This window comes from Eschscholzia californica, unplaced genomic scaffold (assembly GCF_041429995.1).
Source record: "Eschscholzia californica isolate CP2 unplaced genomic scaffold, dmEscCali1.0.p SCAF_5, whole genome shotgun sequence".
Lineage (NCBI taxonomy): Eukaryota > Viridiplantae > Streptophyta > Magnoliopsida > Ranunculales > Papaveraceae > Eschscholzia > Eschscholzia californica.
This window is the reverse complement of record NW_028238472.1, coordinates 28,618,511-28,646,097: the sequence shown is the minus strand read 5'-3', so window position 1 is coordinate 28,646,097 and position 27,587 is coordinate 28,618,511. Positions and strand designations below refer to the sequence as shown.

Genomic DNA, 27,587 nt, shown 5'->3' with positions numbered 1-27,587 from the left:
TAGGGGTGTCAGATTCCTCCTGTGTTGTTTGAATAGCCTGACTCCGTGTAGAAGGTCCTCCGAAATAATTCTGGAATTAGATTCAAAGGACCTAGTCACACTAATGCATTCAAACACGAGGAGTCAAAACGTAGATTGACGGGATCTTTAATATCATTGCGAAGACCGTCTTTGAATTTTTTGACTTTTATAGCCTCCGTGTCGGGTAAGTTGAGGCGGGTACTGAGGCAGTGAAATTTAGAAGCATATTCCTCCGCAGAGCGTCTACCTTGTTGACATCTAAGATACTCTGCAGAAAGTTGATTTTCATAATCAGGTTGGAGGAAACGGGCTAACATGAGAGGGTTGAGTTCAAACCAAGAAGAATTAGGAGTGAACCCATGAAGTCAACGTCGTTCAGACTCTTGCTTCCACCAAGTAAGAGCCGTTTTAGTCAAATAACCGGTTGCACATCTGACCTGTTCCTGACCGTGTACTTGCATGACATCAAAAAATATTTCATTCCGAGAAACATAAGCCAAGAATTCTTCAACATTGATTGAACCATCATAAGTAGGCACTTCGGTGCGAGTACGATACGTAGAAGAGGAAGAAGAAGACCCGCTATGACAAGTGGCACCATCATGATGTAGAGGGGTTGAAGGGTACATTGGATATCTTTGATGGGGTTGACAATTTGGGGAGATCTTGTTGAAGTTGGTGTTTTTGTGAGCAGAAATTTATAGGTGTGGTTTGGGGCATTAGGTGGGTTCTAGTTAGGTTGCGATGAGCAGTTGGTGTGGGTTTATTTCATGTAGACTGTATCAGGATATGGGTTGTATCCTGTTTGTAATGGTGTATTGATGGTAGGGTTAGTTGTGGAGTGTATGTATGCTGTGGTAAGGGTTAGGTAGGGTGAAGATTGGTGATTGTCTATGTTATGGTTTATGGGGTAGTCGGTTGAAATGTCGTGGGGTAATGTTGAGTGGTGGATGGTGCTAAGGTTGTCGAATAGGTAGGTGGTAGGGTTTTCACTTAGTGTGTGTGGTGTATTTTCAGTGAAGCTCAGTTGGTTCAAAAAATTTCCTTGGTTTTCTAAGAAACTAGCAGTGTTTAGTGTGGTGGTGGTGGTAAAATGCAGTAAAAAAGATGGTGTATAACTAGTAGGTGGTTGTTGTTTAAAAGAGGGAAAGTTAGAAGAGAGGATAAATCTAAGGCCCAAAAAAGGAGCCCAAATAGGAAATCCAACCCAATAGGGAATTATATTTCAAAAAAAACCCAAAATGTTAGATTACCTTCCTATCCCCCCAAAAGAAATAGTTCCCTCTCATGTCCCTCACTCATTTCCCGCCCAAAAAATGCCAATCAGCCTCTCTCCTTTCCCTCCCTGACTTGATAAGACATAACCCATGCCAACCTTTCTCTTTCTCTCTCGGTCTCCGCGCTCTCTCTCCTCATTCAAACCCTCTCTTGATTAGACACAAAACCTCTCCATCTCTCTCTCTTCATTCAAACGATTCCTCTCTATCTCTCCTCTCTATCTCGATCAAACTCTATCTCTCTTCATTCATTCAAACGCTGCCTCTCCGTCTCTCTCTCTATCTCTTTTTCAAGCGAAACGATTTCGGCCATTAACCCCTAGAATCGAAACGTTACCGGCGATTTTCTCTCTCTATCAAAGCTATTTAAGCAACTTGATCTACTCATTTCTCTCTCTATTTCGCTCTCTTTCAACGAATCTTGTGCTTCTCTCTCTATTTCGCTCTCTTTCAAACACAGGTACGTCTCTGTTCTTCCTCTAACTCTTGATCCTCTCTCTGTTGTTGGTAAATTATTTGGATTGTTAGAACATTTTTTGGGTTTCTTGTTTCAGATCTTTGTTTGTTGGTAATATTTTAGGGTTGTTGGTACAGTTTTAGGGGTGTTTGAAAATTTGGGGGTGTTTTCAAACAATTAGGGTTTATTATTTCAAGTTCAGTACTCTGATCTTGAGTTTGTGATAAAACATTTTGGTTGTTGTTTTTTGATTTCGGAAGCATTTGGGTGTTTATGGTTCTTCATCAAGCTTCTAGGTTAGGTTTGTTTTAACATTTAGGGTTGTGATCCGAAAGTTAGGTTTCTGTGGAGACATTTAGTACTTTGTCTTCGATTTTTGGGGGTCTGTCTTTGTTGATGAAGTGAATGATTTGTTTTATCATTCTGGGTTGTGTTAAAGAAATGTAGGATTATGTTTAGACATTTTGATAGTTGTTTGTGATTTCGGAAGCATGCATCTTCACAGAAAGGTCATTTGGGTGTTTATGAATCTTCATCAAGTTTCTAGGTTAGGTTTGTTTTAACATTTAGGGGTGTGATACGAAAGTTAGGTTTCTGTGGAGGAATTTAGTCATTTGTTTTGGATTTATGGGTGTTTGTCTTTGTTGATGAAATGAATGGTTTGTTTTAACATTCATGGTTGTGTAAAAGAAATTAGTATATGTTTAGACATTTTGGTTGTGTATGATACGAAAGTTAGGTTTCTGTGGAGGAATTTAGTCATTTGTTTTGGATTTATGGGTGTTTGTCTTTGTTGATGAAATGAATGGTTTGTTTTAACATTCATGGTTGTGTAAAAGAAATTAGTATATGTTTAGACATTTTGGTTGTGTACATACATTTTGTGTTTGTTTGAAACATGTGGGTGTCTAATACAAAACATAACAAATTTTGCAGATTACAAAGATGGTTAAAGCTGCAACAAAGAAAGGAGATGGTCCTGAAAAAAGACAACAGACTCCAGTGAGGGCTAGCCCTAGAAAGAGGGCTAGTGAAGAGCCATCATCTGCTGGGCCTAGCAAAAAAGGCAAGAAAGTTGCTAGTCCTAAACAGGCTAAGGTATGTTATTGTATACACATCTTTGACAATGTCCTGTAATTAATGTTTGTGCTCTCAATTAGTGAACTGTCATTATTGTGTAGACCATTGGCCTAGGCTTATTGTGTAGACACATTCCAAAATGATTTGCCATTACTTATAGTGATGTAGTATTCAGTGTAGTGTTGAACATTTTGTTGAATGCCCTGACATATCTGTTACTGTTTGTGTAAAACATCGATCGTATACATCGAAAACGAGAGAGCCAATGGTGGAGGCTCAACCAACAGAGGCTCAACCAACAGAGGCTGATGCCCAAAATGTCCTCTGTGGTGTTTTTTTCTTGGTTAATATGACTCAGTTCCACGGTAAGACAGTAAATTCAACATAATTATATATTTATCCATCAATCCATGAGTTGAATTTACTAATTAACTAATGCGGCCTTAACTAAATAGAATTAAGAGTCATACTAATGTAACACGTCTCAAAAACAATCACATTATCCACATGGTATATGCACGTCACAAATTTGTCTGGATTACCACTTGTTTCTCCACTTAACACGACACCCACGCCAAGTTACCAAATATCTTAGCAATATATAGTATAAGAAGTATGTAAAAATAAAAACATTCCGAAAATTCAATCCCTACCTTCAAAATAAAATGATGCAATCTTAAAATTGTACATTTTTTAATAAGTTGATAAGAACATTTCTTGTATTGGTACGATGGAAAGCTGATTTAAGCACGTGAGCAAGGATAGGAGAATGTAAGCAAAGTACAAATAAGATAGTTTTATCAATGTAACATGATGTACAAAGAGAGGATAAATCTAAGGCCCAAAAAAGGAGCCCAAATAGGAAATCCAACCCAATAGGGAATTATATCTCAAAAAAAACCCAAAATGTTAGTTTACCTTCCTATCCCCCCAAAAGAAATAGTTCCCTCTCATGTCCCTCACTCATTTCCTGCCCAAAAAATGCCAATCAGCCTCTCTCCTTTCCCTCCCTGACTTGATAAGACATAACCCATGCCAGCCTTTCTCTTTCTCTCTCGGTCTCCGCGCTCTCTCTCCTCATTCAAACCCTCTCTTGATTAGACACAAACCCTCTCCATCTCTCTCTCTTCATTCAGACGATTCCTCTCTATCTCTCCTCTCTATCTCGATCAAGCTCTATCTCTCTTCATTCATTCAAACGCTGCCTCTCCGTCTCTCTCTCTATCTCTTTTTCAAGCGAAACGATTTCGGCCATTAACCCCTAGAATCGAAACGTTACCGGCGATTCTCTCTCTCTATCAAAGCTATTTAAGCAACTTGATCTACTCATTTCTCTCTCTATTTCGCTCTCTTTCAACGAATCTTGTGCTTCTCTCTCTATTTCGCTCACTTTCAAACACAGGTACGTCTCTGTTCTTCCTCTAACTCTTGATCCTCTCTCTGTTGTTGGTAAATTATTTGGATTGTTAGAACATTTTTGGGGTTTCTTGTTTCAGATCTTTGTTTGTTGGTAATATTTTAGGGTTGTTGGTACAGTTTTAGGGGTGTTCGAAAATTTGGGGGTGTTTTCAAACAATTAGGGTTTATTATTTCAAGTTCAGTACTCTGATCTTGAGTTTGTGATAAAACATTTTGGTTGTTGTTTTGTGATTTCGGAAGCATTTGGGTGTTTATGGTTCTTCATCAAGCTTCTAGGTTAGGTTTGTTTTAACATTTAGGGTTGTGATCCGAAAGTTAGGTTTCTGTGGAGACATTTAGTACTTTGTCTTCGATTTTTGGGGGTCTGTCTTTGTTGATGAAGTGAATGATTTGTATTATCATTCTGGGTTGTGTTAAAGAAATGTAGGATTATGTTTAGACATTTTTGATAGTTGTTTGTGATTTCGGAAGCATGCATCTTCACAGAAAGGTCATTTGGGTGTTTATGAATCTTCATCAAGTTTCTAGGTTAGGTTTGTTTTAACATTTAGGGGTGTGATACGAAAGTTAGGTTTCTGTGGAGGAATTTAGTCATTTGTTTTGGATTTATGGGTGTTTGTCTTTGTTGATGAAATGAATGGTTTGTTTTAACATTCATGGTTGTGTAAAAGAAATTAGTATATGTTTAGACATTTTGGTTGTGTATGATACGAAAGTTAGGTTTCTGTGGAGGAATTTAGTCATTTGTTTTGGATTTATGGGTGTTTGTCTTTGTTGATGAAATGAATGGTTTGTTTTAACATTCATGGTTGTGTAAAAGAAATTAGTATATGTTTAGACATTTTGGTTGTGTACATACATTTTGTGTTTGTTTGAAACATGTGGGTGTCTAATACAAAACATAACAAATTTTGCAGATTACAAAGATGGTTAAAGCTGCAACAAAGAAAGGAGATGGTCCTGAAAAAAGACAACAGACTCCAGTGAGGGCTAGCCCTAGAAAGAGGGCTAGTGAAGAGCCATCATCTGCTGGGCCTAGCAAAAAAGGCAAGAAAGTTGCTAGTCCTAAACAGGCTAAGGTATGTTATTGTATACACATCTTTGACAATGTCCTGTAATTAATGTTTGTGCTCTAACATTTCTTATAATGGTTTGGCATATTTGTTCGTGTGTTGTCATTCTGTAAAATGTTGCTTCAATTAGTGAACTGTCATTATTGTGTAGACCATTGGCCTAGGCTTATTGTGTAGACACATTCCAAAATGATTTGCCATTACTTATAGTGATGTAGTATTCAGTGTAGTGTTGAACATTTTGTTGAATGCCCCGACATATCTGTTACTGTTTGTGTGAAGCATCGATCGTATACATCGAAAACGAGAGAGCCAATGGTGGAGGCTCAACCAACAGAGGCTAGGGAGCAGAAGAAGAAAACTATTGTTGCCCCAAATTCTTCTTTTTTTTAAGAAGAAAACTACTTTAAATATTCTATAAATATTTCAAACCATTTTTAAGCATTTTACATAATTTCGAGACATTTTGGAGTTTGTCCTCTCAGTATTGTTTGTGGTCTCGCATTTCGTATACTGTTTTGGCATAATTGCTTGTGTGTTGTCATTCTGTAAAATGTTGCTTCACTTATTCCTACTCTTATTCCTAGGGTTTTGTGAAAAGTTCTGAAAACCATTGGCATCAGCGTACAATGTTGTAGCATTTATAGTTGTGTTGGAACATTTTGCTGAATGATCTAACATATCTATTACTGTGTGTTTGAAGCATCGATCTGCGACATCCAAATCGAAAGAGCAGATGGTGGAGGCTCAACGTATAGAGTCAATGGAGCAAAAGAAGAAAAATTGCAGTTCACAAGGGGCAATTTGGAAGCATTTGTAGTCCAGTTTTTGTTCTCTAGAATGTTGATGAAATGAATGGGTTGTTTTAACAATTTGGGTTGTGTTCAAGAAATTGGGGTTATGTTGAGACATTTAGTACTTTGTTTATGATTTTTGGGAATTTTACTTTATTATTACAGTGATGTTATTGGTCAATGTGGCAGACAATTTGGTTTATGTTTTAACATTTGGTGGGGTGTTGATGGATTTTGTGGTTATTAATGAGTAAAAATTGATATGTTTTTGACATTTTGGGTTGTGTAGAAACATTTTGTGCAAAACATTTAAAAAAGAGAAGCAGCGGCAGCAAGACAATAGGTTGTACAAAGAGCTAGCTCTAGAAAGAGGGCTAGTGAAGAGACAACAACTGCAGGGCCTGGTAAAAAAAGGCAAAAAAATATTAAAGGTGACTGAATCACAGACCAAGGCAAGATGTATTCCTAAACATTTTGCATAATGTTTAAGAATGCATACGAAATGACATAAGGTTCTGTGAAAAAAGATAAAATTTGGGGAAAACAGTGGCATCAGATTTTTGAAATGTACTCTCATTATTGATTGTGGTCTAGCATTAAGTATAATGTTTTCGCATTATTGGTAGTGTCCCGATAATTTGTAAAATGATCTCGCATTGTTGACAGTGTTCTAGCATTGTAAATAATGTGAAAACAATGATCTCGATAATTGCAGAAATTGTTCCTCGAGCATTATGTATAATGTAGCATGCAAGTTACCTAATCTTCATCCATTTCAGAATATATTCGGAAATGTTACACAATGACGGAGTATGTCCGTTTCAAAATCAAAAGTTCTCTTATCAGCGAAGAAGTGTAGGTATTTTAAATTGAATTCTGCTTTGCAATTTAACAAATGTTTGGACACTGCTTAAAATGCTTAGAAAACGTTAGACTGATCTGAACATCTTTAATACAAAATTGTGGTGAACATTTTTCAAAATGTTCACACATCCTTTAAAATGTTAATACAAATTGTAAAGTGTTTTTAATAAAACGAGAACCAGTTGCTACTGTTAACATAACTGTACGGAATAGTATTAACACATCCCGTAAAATGTTTAGACAAACTGTAAAGTGTTGCTTACAAAACGAGAAGTGGTTGCTAATATTAACAAATCTGTACGGAACAACAATGAAAACACCATGAAAATACCCTAAAACCAAGAACAACCTCACCAATGGAGCTTCAAATAAGTAGATCTACAAATCTATATATTTAACTCTCCACAAAACTATGAAAACACCATGAAAACATCTCTCTAAAACCAGATTTGAAGTTTTTTTTAACCTCCATTAAAGAAGATGATGATTGAAGATAAAAGATGATGAAGGTTGCTCAAACGAAGAAGATGATGAAGGTCGCTCAAACGAAAAAGATGATGATTGAAGATGATTGAAAATAAAGGAAGATAATGAATGTTCTTGAAGAGGGTTTAGGTTATTGTAGAGAGAGAAATCTGGAAAAAAAATTTAGAGAGAGAAAGAGGTAATGAAGAGGGTTTATGATAACTGTAGAGAGATGAAGATGATGATTGAAGAAGATGATGACTGTAGAGAGATGAAGATGATGATTGAAGAAGATGATGGTCGGTGAGGTTCGGTTTTAATATGGTAGAGAGAGAAAGTGAAAACAGATTATGGAGAGAGAAAGATATTTGATTTCTGGAAGAGAGATATTTTGGAGAGAGAAAGATATGATTTCTTAAAAAGGGGGAGAGTTGTTGGATATATATAGGAGGGCAAAAGAGGGATTAGAAGAAAATATTAGGTCTTAGAGATACGAGTTGGGTCTGGATTGAGCATAGGGATGTGTATTTGGGTTTGATTTGAGATATTAGTTGATTTTTGGGTTTTGAGTGGGTTAATAATCCCTATTGGGTTTTTTTGTATTTGGGCCCAAAATTTGGGCCTTTCATCAAAAAATTCAAGTTAGAATGGGTACCTTCAAGTTTAATGTTTATTCCATCACGAAGTTCATGTAGTTGGAGCATGATGCTATCAAAATTTTCCTTCTCTTTTTTGTAATCGTCAAAAACTTTTCAAACTTAGAAACTGATGATAATCCTTGACTAATGTTTTCCCATTCAAAAGTGAAGGTTGGAGGCTTCTCTTTTGCGGGAGTATTGATAGCAGTCGGGTGCACCATCGCTTTCAAGAACTGAGGCTCTAGCTTGATGTAGACGCAGCTGAAATTGAAAAAAAATAATAAAACTTGATTAAAGAACTAATAAAGTAAAGGGGAAAACGCTGTTTTTTTCCTGTTTTTTTTTGAAAAAAAAGTATTGAAAAAGAATCTTGTTAGAAAGCTAACGAAAATTCATTTCTAAATATATAATTTTTTATAGAAATTCGACATCTCAAACAAAAGTTATATAGATTTAAAGTTTAAAGAAAAATAAAAGAATTTAGTTACACAAAATTACAAAATATGATATTTTATACTTTGTATAATTTTTTACCTGAATGATAATTTTGAAATGTTTTGTGTTTTTCTTACTTGTTTTCTATATTAGTTTTTATCTATATAGTTAAAACCTCTTCTGATAATGTTAGTGCAACTTGCATGGCTCACAATCCCATACTTCACCCACGAATCAAACATATGGATCTTGATTATCATTTTGTTCATGAGAGGGTTACAAGAGGTGTTTTACATGTTAAATACAAGATTGTAGTCAGTGAGTTTAATTAGAAGGACTCAGACGCTCATGGCTATAATAGATTAGACTCAGTACGTATAATCAATGATAAATTCATGAAAAATTCATGAAAAATTCAAAAGTTTATGATGATTAAAAAGAAGAGCATATCCTTTCCAGACTCAAAGACATTCAACAACTACCCGTAATAAAACTGTCATTTTATTTTACGATTCTAGAATATGCCCAAAAATTGAACTAATTTAAACAAAAAGTTAAGATGATAATCTTCCCATCAAGAGCGTTGAAACGATAAATTGAATGTTTTTGTTGTGATGAAGACTGAAGCAAAAAAAAAAAACAATAATTCTTGCCCTTCAAAACTGTGTTGCAACCTATATCCTAATGGTCTTGGCATCTCCACATCTAATGATGCATAATGAACAAATGTTTGAGCATAGGGATACTCCATGCCCAAGTTACCCGATTTTAATCGATTGAGTGAATGAGAGATATATACACAGAAAGTGAATTGACAGCTATAAGAGAAAAAGATACATAAAGAAGAAATTTTTTTTCACTAATGTATACAATGAATTTACAAACAAAAACTAGAGTAGATATAAACAAGATAGTAACAAAGGTTGATCCTAATTAATAACTAACCTATGCTAATCCTATATTAGCAACCGAGTGGGGTGTGGCCTCTGAACCCCGTGATCCGTGTGGGTTGCGTAGCTGGCTCATGTATCCGTAATACTTTTACTTTTCGGAAAAGTGTAATAGCAACACTTTACAAGATTTTAGTTTTCTAATTTCTACTTCAAACTCGGTTGTTTCAGACAGATCATCGTCTACCATTATCAATTCAATCTATAGAAGGTGGAGACCACTTTTTCAGACAAGTGTTCAATAATTGATGCACAATTAACATAACTATGTCATACGTATATCTTAGTTTCTAGGGGTCTGTCTATAGTTGGGCATACTTGACAAAGCTTGTTTAGATTACAAATATTTTAATTTGATCTTACAATGTTTTTTTATTTCCTACTTTGAAGATGCTTCTCTTATAAAAATTAGAAATGTAAATCTTGTTTGTCTAATTTGTTTTAGGTTTACATGTATATGACATAGTTAGGTCAATCCTAAGAGGAATTTTGTTCTATGCAAATTTTCAAAGTTGTTAGTTGTGGGAATTGACATGAATTAGATAAGTTTATTCAAACAACAAAGAGCTTTGAATTGCTGTTGAATAATTAATCAAAGTCATAATCTTGAAAAAGTTTAGTTAAGTGAAGTTTGGTAAGATTAGTATTGTATTAATGCAAGCACGTCTGCACTTGGTTCATTTATATATTATAAAAATAATTAAAGGATGAATGGTTTATAGCTGGAAAGTTATTTATTTACTTTTATATAATGGTCGAAATTGTGGCTCAAATTTTCATGTTTAGCAGTGGATTATATTATTGAGAAAAAACTGGTGAGAAGTCGAGAAACAAGGCCCTATTAGTATAATAATCCACTCATCTCCTAAAATGAATCAAAAGCCCAAAAACAAATGATAAACACACATCTAGTTCAAAAACGAATCTCAATGCACTAAATCCCATATCTAAGGAAAAAAAAATTGTTTCTTCCAACTTTACTCCCTCTCTATATATATAATTCTACATACATTTTTCAGAATTATGGTACATTATTCAGATAGTTTGTACATTTTTTAGAATGTATGTTCTAATTGTCTAATAATTTACAATATCTACATTTTTCAGAATGTCTTAAAGAATGATAATACAATGTATTTTCTTCAAGCTTCTTTTATATTTTAACCATAATTGTCGCTTTGTATTAGTTGTACCATATATTACATACAATGTATAATTCATTTGTATTTTACAATTTAACCATTACTGTAACATTGCATAACTTGTACCTTATATGGCTCATCATGTTTTTCAAGCATTACTTATGATCCTCCATGCATTTTTCAGAATTATTGTACATTATTCATATAGTTTGTACAATATACTAGATAAAATTACACACTTAAAAATGCATTGCACAAACTACCAGACACAATATACCAAAATTGAATTATAAATGCATTACATTTAAGACTCATACAAAATCAAGTTTGTAATCTAATTTTTCAGATGCTAAGAACCTAAAACAATAGACTAAAATGGATTACACATTTAAAAATGCATTGTACAAACTGTCAGATACAATACACAAACTACCAGATGCATTATACAAACTACCAGATGCATCACACAAACTACCAGATGTATCAAATCAGTTGACTGAGGGTGTTTTGATCATTTTAGGCAAATGACTAAAAACCTATAGATCTTCAAGGGTGGATCTTGGACCGAATTTTTCATAACTTTTGGACTTCCAACCCACGACCCCTCGATCTCTTTTTTAACTCTAAAACTAAAATTGATGGAATGTTCTTTTTTTGATGTATATTAATGTTTTGTCTCCTCTGGAAAATCACCAACTAAAGAAGAGCTCCACCATACTTATTGACTAACCACAAGATACTAACTAGCACACAAACAAAAAAAAAAACAAACTCAAAGGTAATTTTAAAAAGGCCCCCAAAATTGTTATTATTGGCGTCTCCCTCACACGCACACTTTTAACCCCAGTCAATGTGATATGAGTCGTATGATCACCATGGTAATAGATGCCTCCGGGTCACACTCATATAAAACTTCTTTTGTAGGTGTTATTCACTCACATTACACTCTTTCTTCCTACCAAATAAAAAATCCTACAAAATCGAAAGAATTAAGATCGCAAGAACCTCCAACATCCTCCCAGCCTCACTTGTCCCTAGAGCTGGGAATCGGGACAAGCGGGTCGGGCGCGGACAATACAAGTGTCGGGTCGGACGGGCACGGGCAACATAATGCAATGACTGGCAAGTTATTCGGGCGGGTTAGGCAGGCAAGACACTCCTTTTGGGCGTGCCTTTACCCGCCCGTGCCCGCTTAAAGTACCGGGCTCATGAAGTAATAGGCGGGTAATGGTCGGGCAAATCTGAAAGCGCCCCTAAACACTTCAGCCAATATCCCATTTTTCACTTCATATTAGAAGCCCAAAAAGCATGAGTAAATGCCATGAAATTTTAGTTGCATGTAGGATGTACATGGAAGCTTATATAGAAGTTCAAGCTTCTTTTGCTCATTAACAATTTTCAATGTGGGACTTTACTTGTCTTGTGAGTTTGTTATGTTTTTTCTTAGTCAAACACGGAAGGAGGATAGAAACGAGAGGAGATTTGAATATTATAATAGCTTCCAAAATTGTAAATATGAGTCTAATTAATTAGTCCCACACGGAAAGAGGAAAGAAATGAGAGGATTTATGTGCATTATAAAACCTCCCACTTGAAGCTATCCAAGTATACGAAGTAGCCAATTTCTTGCTTCATATAGGATACATGAAGTCCCAATGACATGGAAAATGTCATGCAATCTTAGTTTGTGCAAAGGTTGTATGTGGAAGCTTAAATATGCTCAAACTTATTTTGTTCATGATCAATTTCTTATATTATAAGACTTGTCTTGTAAATATGAGTTTGTTATGTTTTTCCTTAGTCGCACACTTAGATTTCTTGAACATTATAAATAAATGAGTTTTTAACATTATAAATTAGTACCTAATGAAAACTACCTAATAAATTAGTTCGTAATGGAGAGATGAAAGAAATGAAAGGAATTACGTGCATTATAATATCTCCTACTTGAAGTTAATCATGCATACGAAGTAGCCAATTTCTTGCTTCACATAGGAAGCCCAAATAACATGGGAAATGCCATGAAATTTGATATTGTGGAATGGTTGTATGTGGAAGCTTATATATAAGCTCAAGCTTCTTTTGTCTAATAACAATTTTTTATGTGGGACTTATCTTGTAAATATGAGTTTTTTTTATCTTTTTTCTGTAGTCCCACACGGAAGAATGATAGTAAGGAGAGGAGTTTTGAGCATTATAATAGCTTCAAAGATGGGAATTGAGTTCTAATAAATCAATCCCACACGGAAAGATGATAGAAATGAGAGGGTTTTTGTGCATTATAATACCTCCCACTTGATGCTAAGCATGCATACATAGAAGGTCCCGTAATCGGGCTTTGTTGGGCCACAAAACGGTCCGGGCTCGGGCGGACTGTCGATTTTGTTATACAACCGTGATGCTATGCCCAGCGCCAGTCCCAGCCGAGTCCCGACGGGCTGACGTGGAGGGCCAGGATCTAAAGAGATAAATTTTTTTCGCTTTTTCTCTCTAGATCATGGCCCAACACGTCAGTCGGCCGGGATTCAGCCGGGACTGGTGGCAGGCATAACGTCATTTTTCTTTGTTTTAAAACTTGAGCCCGCCTATTTTTTGATTTCGGAGGGGTCGGGTATTGCCCGGATCGGTCAACGGGCCCAGTTTTGCATGACAGGTCACGGGTACCCGCGGGCGGGTTCGGGTCTGCGGACTTTATTCCTACCCTACTTGTCGCTGACGACTCTTCATTAATCTTACAGAATCTCCACTGTTTTGCTATCTCCAACTATAAGTACAAGAGGTGTCCTTTTTCGTGTCAAACCACTATGTTTGAAGGAAGCTCCGAGAAAATGGGGGAAATATCTATGGGCACTTTGAAAACATTTTTGGGACATGATTTAATCTCCAAAGAAGAATATAACCATTATCTAACCCAATATTTCGTGTGTGAATGAACTATTAATGGTTTCTTTTTCTAAATGACGAATCACGATCTGGTTCAACCGTTACTTGAGAATTAAAGCGGTTCCACCCTACTTCTTTCTACTTGACATGAACAGTATATCCAGAATGTTCTGGGTGTCACTGCACTTCACTTTTATATCTCAAACTGGATCGTTCTTCATTGACTCTTGTATATCTTCAATAAGAAGCGCCCCTTCTTGCACCCCATAGTCGTGTTTTATCAAAGTTTCAACATATAAATATCAAACATACCTAACTCGCTTTTCCTCATCTTATAGGAAATGTGTTTTTCGAAGTCAAGTAGAAGGGACCAGTCAATTGGACTTAGGGGGAAAAGGGCAATATACTTCGTGGCACCTCTTTAGATATATATGTCCACCTCATAAAATTTATTCGTCATCTGATTGCACTTCATTTTATATCTTGCCGCGTTATCTCACCCCCTGTCGAAGGCCAAATCAGTCATTACTGAGATAGATACAATTAATAAAATCAAATGAGAAAAGAACTCTAAGTTGAAAAAAGTTCAGAACGAAAAATAGTGTGGATGAACCGTGTGTCAGAACATAATAACTGTCCGACCATACTGTTCTCAGCTCAAATGGCATGGTCGGACCAGTTGTGGTGGTTAGAAAATGGTTTGACCACACTGCTTTTATCTCCAATAAGTTAAAGAAGCTTTTGAAAACGGGGTGGTTGAACATTTGGTAGAAACCAACAAACAGTTCAACCACACCGTTTTTACTGATGTAGATAGATAAAAGAAAGTCTTAACTAGTCTGGTAGAACTGTCTGAAATCCCTGCAAACGGTTCGTGGCCACCGCCTCATGAACCATAAATCAGTCTGGTCCGACTGATAATAGTTTGAACCACTTAAAACACTAGAAATCTTGATCTATCGCAATCAGAACCTATTATAACAATATAAGCGATTCAAGTTGAAATTGACATCAACAAGATAGGTTTCAAGGTTATTTTAAAATGGTTCCAAGACACTTAGATATCATTAAATCTAGTTATTTTAGTAGTTTCTTTTTTTTTTAGTGGAGAATTATTAGGTTTAGCAGTTTTATATTTTTAGGAAACTTTCTAAGTTTTAGATTCTAGTATTTTATTTATTCAGAAGTTGTTAATTAGAGTTTGATTAGGGTTAGAAAACAAGTATTTTATTTTTTAGAACTTGTTAATTAGAGTTTAGTTAGGTTTAGGAAACCCCATAAAAAGGTTTAGCTAGATTGATTATTTTGTAAATTAGAGTTTGGTTAGGTTCGGTTTAGAAAACCCAAAAGGAAATTTACAAAATAACATAAAAATGAAATTACAGAACCCAAAAAATAAATACTTTTGCCTCTATCACAAGAAATTTACAAAATAACATAAAAAGGAAAATTTACAAAAACAACATCACCAAATACAACTTAAAAACATAAAACAAAAATTAACAAAACTGTAATTGCATTTTCCAAATCTTCAAATCACAACTTTCATCTGCGAAAAAAGAAATGGTGTAAGGAAAAAAACTTAATAACAATATATAAGTCATATAGTTTATATCATCACCATTCACTACCATGAAAAAAAATTATATATCACATCTGAATATAGATCTGATAAGTTTACATCATCACCATGAACTAAACTACATATTCACATCAGATATATTTCAGAATATACATTATAACAAAAAAACAGATCCGATTCATCAGGATTCAGAAGTAATAGTTGAAACATAATCGTTCATAAAAATACATCAAAAGATGTTTCTTAAAATTCAGAAGATTTCTTTGCAATTAACACAGTTCTGATTCATTAGAAAAAAAAGATTTTTATTTATAAATATAGATCTGGTTCATTAATGATGTTCATTTAGATCTAGAGAAAGCAAAGGGTAATCTCCATACCGTTTTCTCCGTTCCTTCAGAACTTCTCTTGATCTTCATCTAGACATTGAACTATTGAAAGCAAAGATTCTTCAGAAAGCAAAAGTCGCGATTCTAAAGTATGAAAACTCTATGAAACCCTAGAAAGTAAGGATCTCAGCGCTACAAGTAAGGATTTTCCATACCGTTTTATGTATTTCTCTCTCTCGTTCTCTCTCTGTGCAACAATCTCTATCTCTTACTCTCTCTCAAACTAAGAAGCCCTAGAAAGTACAGAAGTTTATTAAGAGATGGTTTATATAGGCAAACCCTAAGTGCAGGTTTAGATAAAGATCTCAACCGTTGGATCATTGAATCCTACGGACCTTATATCGGGTGGGCTTCTGGGAAGTTCTCAGTCGGGTACAACGGGTCGGGACTCAGTAGAAGGCTCTACCCGAGTCCCACCCACTTTAACCCGAGTTTTCGGGCCGGGTAAGCCCGAGACGGGTTTCTATCGGGTGACGGGTCTTCACGGACAGGGCGCGTAGGGTTGGGATTCAGGTTTCCGGACCGTTTTCCTAGCCCTAGTTATGCTGTCTCCTAGTGTTCTAAGAGGAATCTGAGACATCTTATGTCTAAAACTAGTATCCCCCGGATCTCATGCATAAGCTAAAGATGACACTAAGTAGTTTAGAGATTACCTTAATCGCTATTTCCTACGGACTTAAACGGTGGAATATAAGAAGACCAAGAGCTCCAATTGTAGCTCCTCTACTTGAGACACCCGAGTAATCAACTTGATCTCCCACCTTCAAGTTTACTAGAATCTTATGGTGAAGAACACCTTTCTTCCTTAGACTAAATAGATAGTTGAGAAATATTCTCTCTTTCTTTCTCTACTTGATGTTGTAGACTCAGAAATCTCCTTCAGAATTTTCACACTTAATTCTTTTCTAATGCGAGCCTTATATAGAATCGCCAAGCTAGAGTCTAACCCTAATTAGATTTTCTATAAGCCAAAATAGAAGCAAAATAAGGATTTCGCCAAAATATAAACTAGTTTTTATTTTTCTTCCTTTACTCTGGCCCACCACCCTATGCCCTAATGGGCTAGGTCTGGCCGCTCTTAATGGGCTTTAAGTGCGCGACCCAAAATCCTTTTGTTCCGACCCATTTATTATCTTTGCCTTAGCCTTTCCTTCGGCCTTTTGGACATATTTAAGGATCTAATCCGCACTTTTATGTCTTATCCCTCTAGTCATATCTTCCGATGAATTGACACTCTTTGGTGTAACTCGATGTAGGATCCGGACGAAGTTAGCCGCGAATTACCCCGTGATTCGACGATCGTAGTTGGTTTCTAGCTAAACATTACGATCCCTAAATCGTCCGGACTTGATGATCTTCTTCATCAATTGTCCTATCTGACAAATTTCTCGCATTGCACCTTTGGTCGAGGACATATCCTTCATACACCAGTTTCAGGGGGTAATAGGTTATCAAGACTTGATAGAGAGATTTTGCCTAATCCCACTCTTTATAGGGGGCTGGTTTGAGGTCTTTAATACCTCACAATGACTCGACTAGATTTGTCATTTGTTGTCAACTTGGCTCAATTCATGCAAAGTCACAGGACATCTCACTTTCAGTTGGTAAAGAAGATCCTTAGATATGTCAAAGATACTATAGACTTTGGTATATCCATAACAAAAGGAGACATCTCAAAATTAGTGTGATATTCTGATTCTGCTTGTAGAAGATGCCTACATACTAGAAGATCTACTTTTAGTTACTACCTGGTTTTGGGTTGTTCTCTTGTTTTTTGGTGCTCAAAGAAATAACCAACTGTAACAAAGTCATCAACTGAGACAGAGTATAAGGCCTTATCTGTCGTAGCTGCAGATATGCTTCGAATTTCGTATGTTTTATAGGAATTGCCTAGTGTGGGTACTTTTCTTTGACCCTAACTCTAAATGTACCTAGAAGAAATGCTCCTTGTAACCTCAATCCCCATGAAGAAGTGTAGAAACTGCAATATTCTAGCTTCAGAGAATAGATAAGAGAATTCATCTCTATTGAGCTATTTTAAGTGAAAATACTATCATCCACATGGAGAAGTAAGATCAACAAAGTGGATGAAGCCCAAAGTGAGATGAAATGAATCAAATCCGTTGAACCATGCTATAGGAGCTTGTTTCAAACCATATAAGCTCTTATGAAGTTTGTGTACATAAGAAGGATAATCTTTGTCAATGAAACCAGGAGGTTGCATCATAAAAAACTTGTTCTTTTAAAATGCCATGGAAAAAGGCATTTGACACATCACATTGTTGAATATCCTAGCCATTAGAGACTGCTAGATTGAGTAAAATTCAAATTGTGGGTGATTTGACAACTGAACTGAAAGTTTCAGATTAGTCCAAACCATCTTTTTGATCAAAACATTTTCCAACAAGCCTAGCTTTGTATCTCTCGACAGTTCTATGAGCTTTATATTTGACTCTAGACACCCACTTGCATCCTAGAAGGTTCATGAAGGATTATTTGAAAGTGCAATAAAGTGAGAGAAGCACTAAACAAAGGATGAAAATGCTATAGTGAGCGAGCAATGTGATGAGGTAAGTGTTTAGGTTTCAAAATACCATTTCCAAGCGTTGTCCTCATAAGATCAATTGTCCTAGGAGGAATGTTACCAGAAGAAGGAGCAGATATCTCTGAGATTCATGGATTTGCAAGTGGTAAAATTTTAGTTATAGATGGTGGAGCCGTGGAGGGTTTGATTCAGAGGAATGAGTGCCAAAAACAATATTATGTGACAAAGGCAGACTCTAAATGTTATGTGCTGAAGAACTAATACTAGTAACTGTTGTAGAAGCAAGAGAGAAAGAAAAGACATGCTCATAAAAACCACACATGCCTACAAAATGTAGACATCAGTACATTTATATCCTTTATGATTCAAGTTATATCCCGAAAAGACACGCTTAGATGACTTTGGGCTGAGTTTATGCTATAAACGCTACCTGAAAAGGCACGATTAGAAGACACTTCCTCTTTGCTATTTGACAGAAATGACAAATATTCTCATAAGCTATAAACTCTATAGATATTTCTTTTTCTTGCCAGAATATGAAGCACTGAATCACAAGGGTGACCAAGTCTTTTTTTCCAAGTGGACGAGGAATCAGTAGTTCAAGTGCCTTTTCATCAGATGGTTCTTTTTTAACTTGGTTACTAGGCAGATTACTTCCATCTCTGTTTGAATTGCAGCTTGGAAAGACCCTAATGGACTTGATATTACTCCCATGAATATACATTTCTCAACGATCCTTTGGTTTATTATATGGAAAGCGCGTTGTGATCACTGTTTTCAATACACTATCTTATAACAAAAGGAAGTTATTGAGCAAATTATGGCTTTCTCCTGAAGAATTAGCAGCACTTCAAACTCTGCGACCACTCCAATAAATGGAGATCTCGAACACGACCATAGATTAAAACGGATGCATCATTCATAAATAGTAATAAACACATTAGACTGACCATAGTTATTCATGATCACATTACTAATTTATTGCAGCTAAGACCTCAACATCTAGAGCAAGATCAAGTGAAGAAAGTGAAGCTAAAGCAATCCTGATGGGAGTTCAATGGACAACTATCAATAATTACAAATATATCAACATCGAAAACGACACCAAAAGATAACCCAACATCTAAAAGATGGAAATAACGAGGTTCATTGGCACGTTATCCACTTATCCCACTCATGTAGAAGATCCGAAGTCACAACTCTCAATTCATTGGTATCACCTTTGATCATATCAGCAAATCCCTTAACACCATCGAACACGCTAACAAAATGGGTAAGGAAAAAATTATACATTGCAAAACTGGTCTATTATTCCGCATCCGATTGCTTCTTACAACTGTAATACGACACTTTTATGTTACATATTTCCTTTCAACAAAAAAGAAACAGTTTGTTCTAAGTGAACAACAATTATTCAAGACAAACTCCAGTTTGATAGACAAACAACTGTTTTTTATCTGCCACACAGGTTGAATATACATAGATTTTCTTGACAAAATGACAAAAACACGGGAAACACAATCATCTTTAAATTGAAAAACGATATGGGCAAAAAAATAGTTGAGAAAAAACAGAAAAAAAAACTTTCAAAAAAATGTGAGAAATGACAAATAGAATGTAAAAAAGCATTTCAAGTAAAACAAAGCTGAACAATACATATAGACGAACCACATGATACTAACTCTAAAAGGGAAGATAGCAGAATTTAGTATCCGAACCGACCAAACCAATCCGGTCCAAGTAGATTTTGGCGGATTGGTCCGTATACTAAAATGTCAAAACCGAAGGGTTTGGTTCGGTCCATGCATTTGTTTGACGGATAAACGAAAAACCGAACCAAACTATTTATTATTATCTTTCATATATTATATATGTAAGAATATGTGATTGGGCATGATGGATGGTGGAGATTCAATTGTTTATCGTTTTTTATCTTCCTCGAATGTTGATAAACTATGTCGAATTAATCACGCACGTGTAGATTAATGGTTCGTAGAGATAATACTAATTTTTAGCACATTCTAAGTATAATTATAGTAGATTTTGTATTCGAAAACTCGAAATTTTGTTCTTGGCAAAATTTTAACCTTGGGTCAGTTATCCAACCCAACCAAACCGTTCATGCATAGTTTGGTTCGGTTACTGAACCAAACCATGAAAGGATTGGTTTGGGTTGAGATTTATAATAACCGAACCGTTTGGATCGGACTATACATAGGCCAAAAAAGTCGATTATCCAATCGATGTTCACCCCTATGGCAGCTGGAGGGTTTTTTACACTTTTGACAAGATTTCGATTGTCGAAACAACTCGAGGAACATACGGTAGTTGCGTTCGTCTCGTCAAGGGCTTTAATTTAACGTTGTGGTTTGCTCAAAACCGATTTCATATGAATAAGATATTAGCTTTAGAAGTTTGAGTATAAATACGGAAAGTTGTAAACCAGCTAAAGAAAGTTCCACATCACATGATTAAAAGAAAAGTGAAGGATTGATAGTAACTTAGACCTCCCATTATGAATGAAAAATGATTCAATGGTTTGTAGAAAAAAACACAGTTTTTATTTTAAAGAAACATTATGGTGAATGGCGAACACAATTACAGTCTGGTTCAACTGTTACTTGACAATTAAACCGGTTCCACTTCACCTTTTTCTGCTGGACCCGAAACGTACATCCAAACCGTTTGCGTGGTATACATTCTGACGAACGTACTGCACTCGATTTCTATACCCCAAACTAGATCTTTCTTCGTCGACTCACATATCTTCAGTACGAAGCAGCCCACTTGCACCCAAGAGACATGATTATGAAGTTTCAACACCAGTCCCTCCTGTTAAATGTGTGCAGGGTTTCATTTCATCCAAGTTTCATCTTTTCAATATACAATGAGAAAAGATTAACAGATGGCAGGGTTTCTTTCTGGTCTTGAACAAAGGTGTGCAGTTCATTTCAAATCAAAATATAATGAATTCTGCATAACTTCTATTAGTCAGTGAATATCCATAGATATATGTTTCCAACCATCAGTAGGGTTCTTCATAAAAAAACAAAGAATATTAGTCTCTACTTCAAATAAAGAATGGGAACTTGACAATGAATGCTGAATTATACATTCTGATCTCTCAGTCCGATTCCATGGCAATTTGCATTAACCTTGTCGAAAAGTAAATAACTAAATTTAGAACTATGTAAACTAAAATGACACCATAACAGTAATAGGGAAAGACTTACAAAATCTCTTCATGACTGGATCTCTCATTCTTCTGCTACCTTGTCACTCTCCTTTCCTTCATTCTCAGCTTTGGGCACTATTCCCAAATCTGTCTTAGATTCTTTTACTTCTTCGCCAGTAGATGATTTTGAAGTGTCAAAATTTTCACTCTGACCTGAACTATTCACATTAGGATACGTGGTTAAAGAAGTCGTGTTGTCTGCTGTTTCAGATCCCTTGTCGTGCTCTGCACTCACATTCTCTTCATTGGTTTGAGAATTCTCTCCCTCTGCTATATTTGCATTCGCATTTGCGGTTGAAGTTGAAGAGGTTGAGTTGTTGTCTGTTTCATCGATCTTCTCAGGTTGCTGATTCTGCACTGTATTAACGTTTTCTACTTTTTCTGTCTCTTCCACTGTTTTAGAACTCTTGTCCTCGGTTGTATTTGGATTCTCATTAGAAGTTGCTGATGCTGGGTTGTTTTCTAATTTCTCTTTCTCTGACATTGTTTCAGACCCATCACTCTGAGCTACATTTACGTTCTCTATTTTCTCTTTTTCAGAATTTTCGCCCTGAGTTTCATTTGCATTCTCATTTGTTGTCGAAGTTGAAGATTCTGGGAATTTCTCCCCTTTCTCTTGCTCTGGATTTGTTTTAGATTCCTCATTTTGTGATACGTTCTCTACCTTTTGTTTCTCTTCATTTGTTTCAGAACTCTCGTCGTGGGTTATTCTCATCTTCTCATTAGATGTCGAAGTTGAAGATTCTGAGTTGTTTTCTGTTTCCTTTCTATCTGTGACAGTCTCGGAATTCTCACTCTGAGCAGCACCATCATTCTCGCTTTTAACTGAAGAATCAGTTGGTTCCCCTTTATTTGCATCTGATTGCTCGACCTCACTGCCTGATGTAGAAGCTTGAGTGTTCTCCGTTATAACTGTTTTCAAGTTCGATTCACCATCATTATAAGTTTCTTTCTCCATTTTTGGATTTGAATTGGGAGTAGAACTGGGTACAATATCTGTTCCATTTTGCACGTTTGGACTAGGAAATGGTGGATTCTCTGTCACTGAATCATTGCTTACTTTCGATAGATCATTGAGTTCTGAAGTCACTGTTGAATTAGATTGAGAATTACTAATCCCGGAATGTATGTTATTATCATCTTCTGCCTTTGAACCTGAATCTTCTGCCGTGTTATTTATATTACTTTCTTGCTGCGATTCTCCTGTTTCTGTCGTTATTATCTTTTTGTCATCTGAATTTCCTAAACCTCCATTTTCAGATTCAGAATCAACAATGTGGGTTTCTCGGACCACAGCACTCGAAGCATCATCTCCCTTATAATTCTCTTCTCGTGCATCTTGTGTGTCTTTGTCCCCTCCATCATGGTCCTGAATTTCCTGATCCTCAGATGAACCTTCACTTTCTTTCTTCCCTTCTCTCTCTTCACTCTCTTTTTCATCTCTCTCCTTCTCCCCGCTCTCATTTTCATTCTCTTCTTTGCTCTCGTTTTCCCTTCTATCCTTCTCTCTCTCATCTATCGTTGTTTGTGTTTCTTCTCCAGAATTTTCTAGACCGTGTTGATCTATTTCATCATCACCACCTCCTCTTTCGGCTTCCATTTCTTCCGGCTTCTTCATTTCTTTTTCTCCTTTTTCTTCTTTTTCGTCTTCTTCGTCTTCCACCTCAGAAGATGCTTTCCTCTCTCGAGGAAGGACTTTCCTTCCAAATTTAGAGACATCGACTCCATTATCTAAATTTTCTGATAGTTTAATGGTGCTTTTATCCAACACTCCTTTCTTATCATCTGATTTACTTACTTGGTAAAGCAACCATATCGATATGACAAGCAAAACACATAATTGAAGAACATGCTTTACCTTAAACCCTTTAGATCTTTGATTCCTACTAGGTTGCCTGAACATGACGGATTGATCTCGTGATGCCGGCCGCTCACTCAATATCAATACAAACCGTAAAAGACCTAAACAAGAAAAGAAATCGGACATCACGATACTACTCAGGATCCACGTTAAAAAAGGAAACAATAACTAAAGAAGTAACAAACAGAGATAATCTATTGAAGTTAGCTCATAAGGCAAAGTTAAAGATCTTAAAATTCTTTACCAGAACTAACTATAAGGTCAAATGGTGAAAAAAGATAGCATGATCAAATATAGTCAACCAAAGTTATGAACTAAAAATAGGTCAATTCTAGCCATGATTACAATTTCAATCCAGAGTTATGATTAATCCTCATATTTAAATCTTATAATGCAGAAAGATAGAACTCATTAATCAAAATCAACGCATGAAATTTACTTTACCAAAAACCACCACAAAAACGGAATACAAATTGAAGTTTTTTCTTCTACATCCCAATACTAAACCCTAACCCTGTTCCTTGGAAATAATTATTCATGCAAAAAAAATGCAGAAAAATCGAGGAAACATTTAGAATCTTCTCCGTTTAATCAACATTTCTGTAAAAGGAAAGAAGTTAAAGAAGAGATGTAATAAAACCCTAAAAAACTAACATTGGCCAGCTATGGAATAAACATAATTCAAGTGATGAAAATTTTTCAGCGGGTAAAGAGAGTAGTACCTTGACAAAGATCGAGAGAGAGAGAGAGAGAGAGAGAGAGAGAAGAAAAGTGTGTTTTTTGGTGGGAGGAAATTTGGGTCTTAATCTGCGTTACTAGGATTAGATCTGGAAAAACGCGACACACTATCCCTTCTCGGCCCAGAGGAGAAAGAGAACCTACGACACTTATCTCATACATGGCAACATATATCATGTGATCATGACATGTGCCTCGTACCTAAGCCCAAAACTCCTCAAGCCCCAGAAGACCTAATACTACGCTTATGTCCCCCTTCCAAGTTGCTTATGTTCTGGCCAAGTTACTTATGTTCTGGCCGTCGGGTCACGGACAGCATCATTATAATCCAAGAACTTATTCACTCATTCAAAAAGCAGTGAGGTGTCAAAAGTTATTTTGGGCTTAAGCTCGACATGTCCAAAGCCTTCGATCATATTGAATGGGGTTACTTTGCTAGGATCACGGAAAGGCTTGGCTTTTCTAGCCACTGGATTAATCTTATTGAGTCCTGCCTCTCCACATCTTTGATGGCGGTACTGATCAATGGTCGCCCAGATCCAACCTTTGAGATCAGTAGAGGCATTCGGTAAGGAGACCCTCTCTCCCCTTTCCTCTTCACTCTGGTTATGGAAAGGCCACAACCGCTTGCAAGGGCGGAACCAGGATTTTAAGTGAGTCTGACTAGCCTAAAATTATTAAATGATTCTAGTAAAAAATTGGGGGCGTAAATTGGGACCAAAAATTAAACTAAGAAGAACTCAGGGGTCCAATAGAAAATTAGCTCAAAAAATAAAGTAAAAACTGGATGCCTGTTGTTGGGTTCGATTCAAGGTCCTCTGGTGCGCAAGACCACCTAGCCGACCACTCCCACTGCCCCTATTATCTTGTAATACACCTGTCTAAGTTATTCTTAATAATAAAAGTTTACCCTTGGCTGAAGCCAGGGTTCGCCTCACCCTGGCTCCGCCCTTGGCCGCTTGTTGAAAAGCAACAATGGGCCACATTGTTTCATTGGCTTCCCGGTCCCTAACTCTGGTATGGTCATCAAACACTTGTTATTCGCCGATGACTGCATCATCTTTGGTCTTAACTCTATAGGCAACATTCACAACCTAAAAAAACTCCTCCACACTTTCTGTTCTGCTTAGGGTCAAATGATAAACTACACGAAATCTACCATTTTCTTATCCAAAAACACTCATCCAAAATTCAAGAGAATGTTCATTCACAATCTCAAAGTTAGGCAATCGTCTCTCTCTCGGACAAATATGTCGGCACTAACCTCTTCATCAGTGCGGTTAAAATTCAAAAAATATCGTCCATCTTAACCCAAATCCAGCTCAAACTCGCCAAATGGCACACCAACCTCCTATCTCAAGCAGGTGGCACTATTGTCATCTCCACAACAAAAGCGATCATTCTCCAATACCAAATGCAGTGTTTTGCCTTGCCCAAGGGCATTAGTAAACGCATTGAGACTGACCGACGGTCCTTCTGGTGGGGAAAAACCAAAACAATCCATACTCTCAAATGGTCCTCTATTTGTCTGCCTAGGAGACTTGGAGGCCTAGGTCTTTATCTCCCCGATCTCGACAACTAAACTAGTTTGACGTCTATATAAAGAATCAGAGGCTTTATCGGTTAAATTTCTCAAAGCTAAGGTTGTGTTTGAAATCGGGGAAATATATCCTCTGGAAATAAGAGTTCTTTCTTTGGTTGTTATTTATTATTCCGTGGAATTACAAAATCTATTATTTGGTTGACAACTAACTTCGGCGAATATAATATTCAATTAAGAGTTTTTACTTACTCTTTATGTATTCAAAATGACATTTTTACCCTTATGTTGCCAAAATTACATTTCAACCCTCATGTCGTGCGAATTACATTTTTACCCTTATGTTATGAAAATTATATTTTTACCCTTATGTTGTGAAAACTTAAGAGTAAGGATGTCAAGCTGTTAATAAAACAAGATAAAAATATAAATTTGACAACGTATGGATAAAAAAGAGATTACTAATATAAAAGGGTAAAAATGTCATATTGGTATTATACGAGGGTAAGAATGCAATTTCGACAACATAAGTATAAAATATCAATTTGATATTATGAAAGGGTAAGAAACGTAATTTTGACTACAAAAAGTTAAAATGTCGTTTTGACAACTTGGTAAACATGACATGTGGTAAGGGCAAAAATGTAATTTACCCATGTATAAGTACAAGTGTATTTTGCTAAATTTTATGGGTAAAAATGTCATTTTAAACTTATATGGAGATAAATATTAGGTTTCATGTATTCGAATATATTAAAATATTTTGATATTTTTATTTTTATTTTTAACTTTCCACGGAAGCTAATTCTTTGGGGGGGAAGGAATTAAAAGTGGACTATTTCATGGAAATAAATTTTCTAGAGGATTAAAGTTATGGAATTATACTTCGTATCAAACGGTGGAAATACCTAATTTTCATGGAAATATGTGATATCAAACATAATTTAAATACTTTCCAAACTCTCCTCACCCTGGACCTACTAAACCAGCTCGCCCTTAGGTGTGGAAAACACTCAATAAACATCTCAGCTCCATCAAAAGCCTTGTTTTATGGGAAATTCATAAAGGCACTCAAATAAATATTGGAATGATTACTGGATCCCTGAACATCCTCCTCCCCTAACCAATCACTCTAACGCCGATCTCTACTCCGATCTCTTATGGTCGCACAACTAATACGCAACAACCAATGGGTTGAAACGACTATCACTGTTATTTTTGAGACTAACATTTACATTATTATTCGTACCCTGGATTTACAAGAACATGGGCTAGACACGATGAGATGGCCCCTCACGAAATCGGGCAACTACACCATTAGTTCTATGTACAGGCACCTTAGAGAAAATCAAGCTGACAATCAATTTCCTTATATAAACTGGCTCTTCATTTGGAATATCAATACGTCCCCCAGAATAAAATTATTCATATAGAAATGTTGTACGAAAAGCTTACCAGTCAAAAACAGACTTGGAAAATATATTGGTCATAACTACAACTGCATATACTGTAATTATACGGAAACTTTAGAACATGCTCTTCTACACTGTTCCTATGCTTGACTAATTTTGTTCTATTTTTCCATCAAAACAGATAACATCAACTCAGTCATAAAATGGATCCTAACTTGGGAGGATTTGGCAATAAAAAAAAATAGGTTTATATGCAAAAATTCTATGGTTCATAAGGAGGTCAAAGGAAAGTTGACAGGTAAAGGGTAACGAGTTCCACTAGGCGTGTTTCGAGCATGGGGAGTGAGTGCAGGTGTACAAGTGGGGCAAACTTATGTAAGGGTATCTTGAAGGGAGGAACCTTACCGAGTGGGACTCGACTAGTGAGGTCGTGTGTTGGAAAAAATAAGGGCGGACAACAAAGCAGAGGAACAGAGAGCCTCTAGCAAGACCCAGTGAGGCTGAGTAGAACACTTTTAGCTGGAACTTCATCTCTGGGCTAGCTATACGAGAGATGGTCGGAATAAGAGACTTCTAACCGGTGCTTTATAGTGCAAGTAGCTAGATATGAGATGATCGAAGTAAGTGACTTTTAGAACACTAAGTAGAGAGTACGTTCAAGTAATTTTTGAGTGAAAGGTTCTGAACCCTTACCGTGAGTGAGGCTTCGTCTGTTTATAAAGCTAAAAGAAAGGAACTACTTTTGAAGTGCGTGGCTGGTCAGCTCCGAAATAGTGGGATCCTACTA

The 27,587-nt window shown here is 36.2% G+C and overlaps 1 protein-coding gene across 5 annotated transcripts; it reads right to left on the bottom strand.

Moving 5' to 3' along the window:
• Window positions 1-20,504: 20,504 nt before the first annotated feature.
• LOC147538111 (uncharacterized) lies at window positions 20,505-24,083 on the bottom strand. Of its 5 annotated transcripts, none has more exons than XM_086640009.1 (3): window positions 23,833-24,083; window positions 21,248-23,211; window positions 20,505-20,846 (listed from the first exon to the last, which is right to left on the bottom strand). In XM_086640009.1, exons 1-2 carry the CDS (start codon window positions 24,023-24,025, stop codon window positions 21,272-21,274), a joined length of 2,133 nt encoding a protein of 710 aa, XP_086496135.1. In that variant the 5' UTR covers window positions 24,026-24,083; the 3' UTR covers window positions 20,505-20,846; window positions 21,248-21,271. The 5 variants fall into 5 exon arrangements, with proteins under 5 accessions (XP_086496135.1, XP_086496136.1, XP_086496133.1 ...); XM_086640010.1 differs by lacking the exon at window positions 23,833-24,083 and adding an exon at window positions 23,555-23,800; XM_086640007.1 differs by lacking the exon at window positions 20,505-20,846 and adding an exon at window positions 20,964-21,169 and having other exon boundaries at window positions 23,833-24,080.
• Between the last annotated feature and the right edge of the window lie 3,504 nt (window positions 24,084-27,587).

Bases quoted from the DNA above. Each gene is read 5' to 3' on its own strand.
- LOC147538111 (XM_086640009.1), bottom strand. From the start codon at position 24,025: ATGATATATGTTGCCATGTATGAGATAAGTGTCGTAGGTTCTCTTTCT. The intron at 23,212-23,832 runs GTACTACTCTCT...TTTCTTGTTTAG, and splicing joins CTCTCTCGATCTTTGTCAAG to GTCTTTTACGGTTTGTATTG.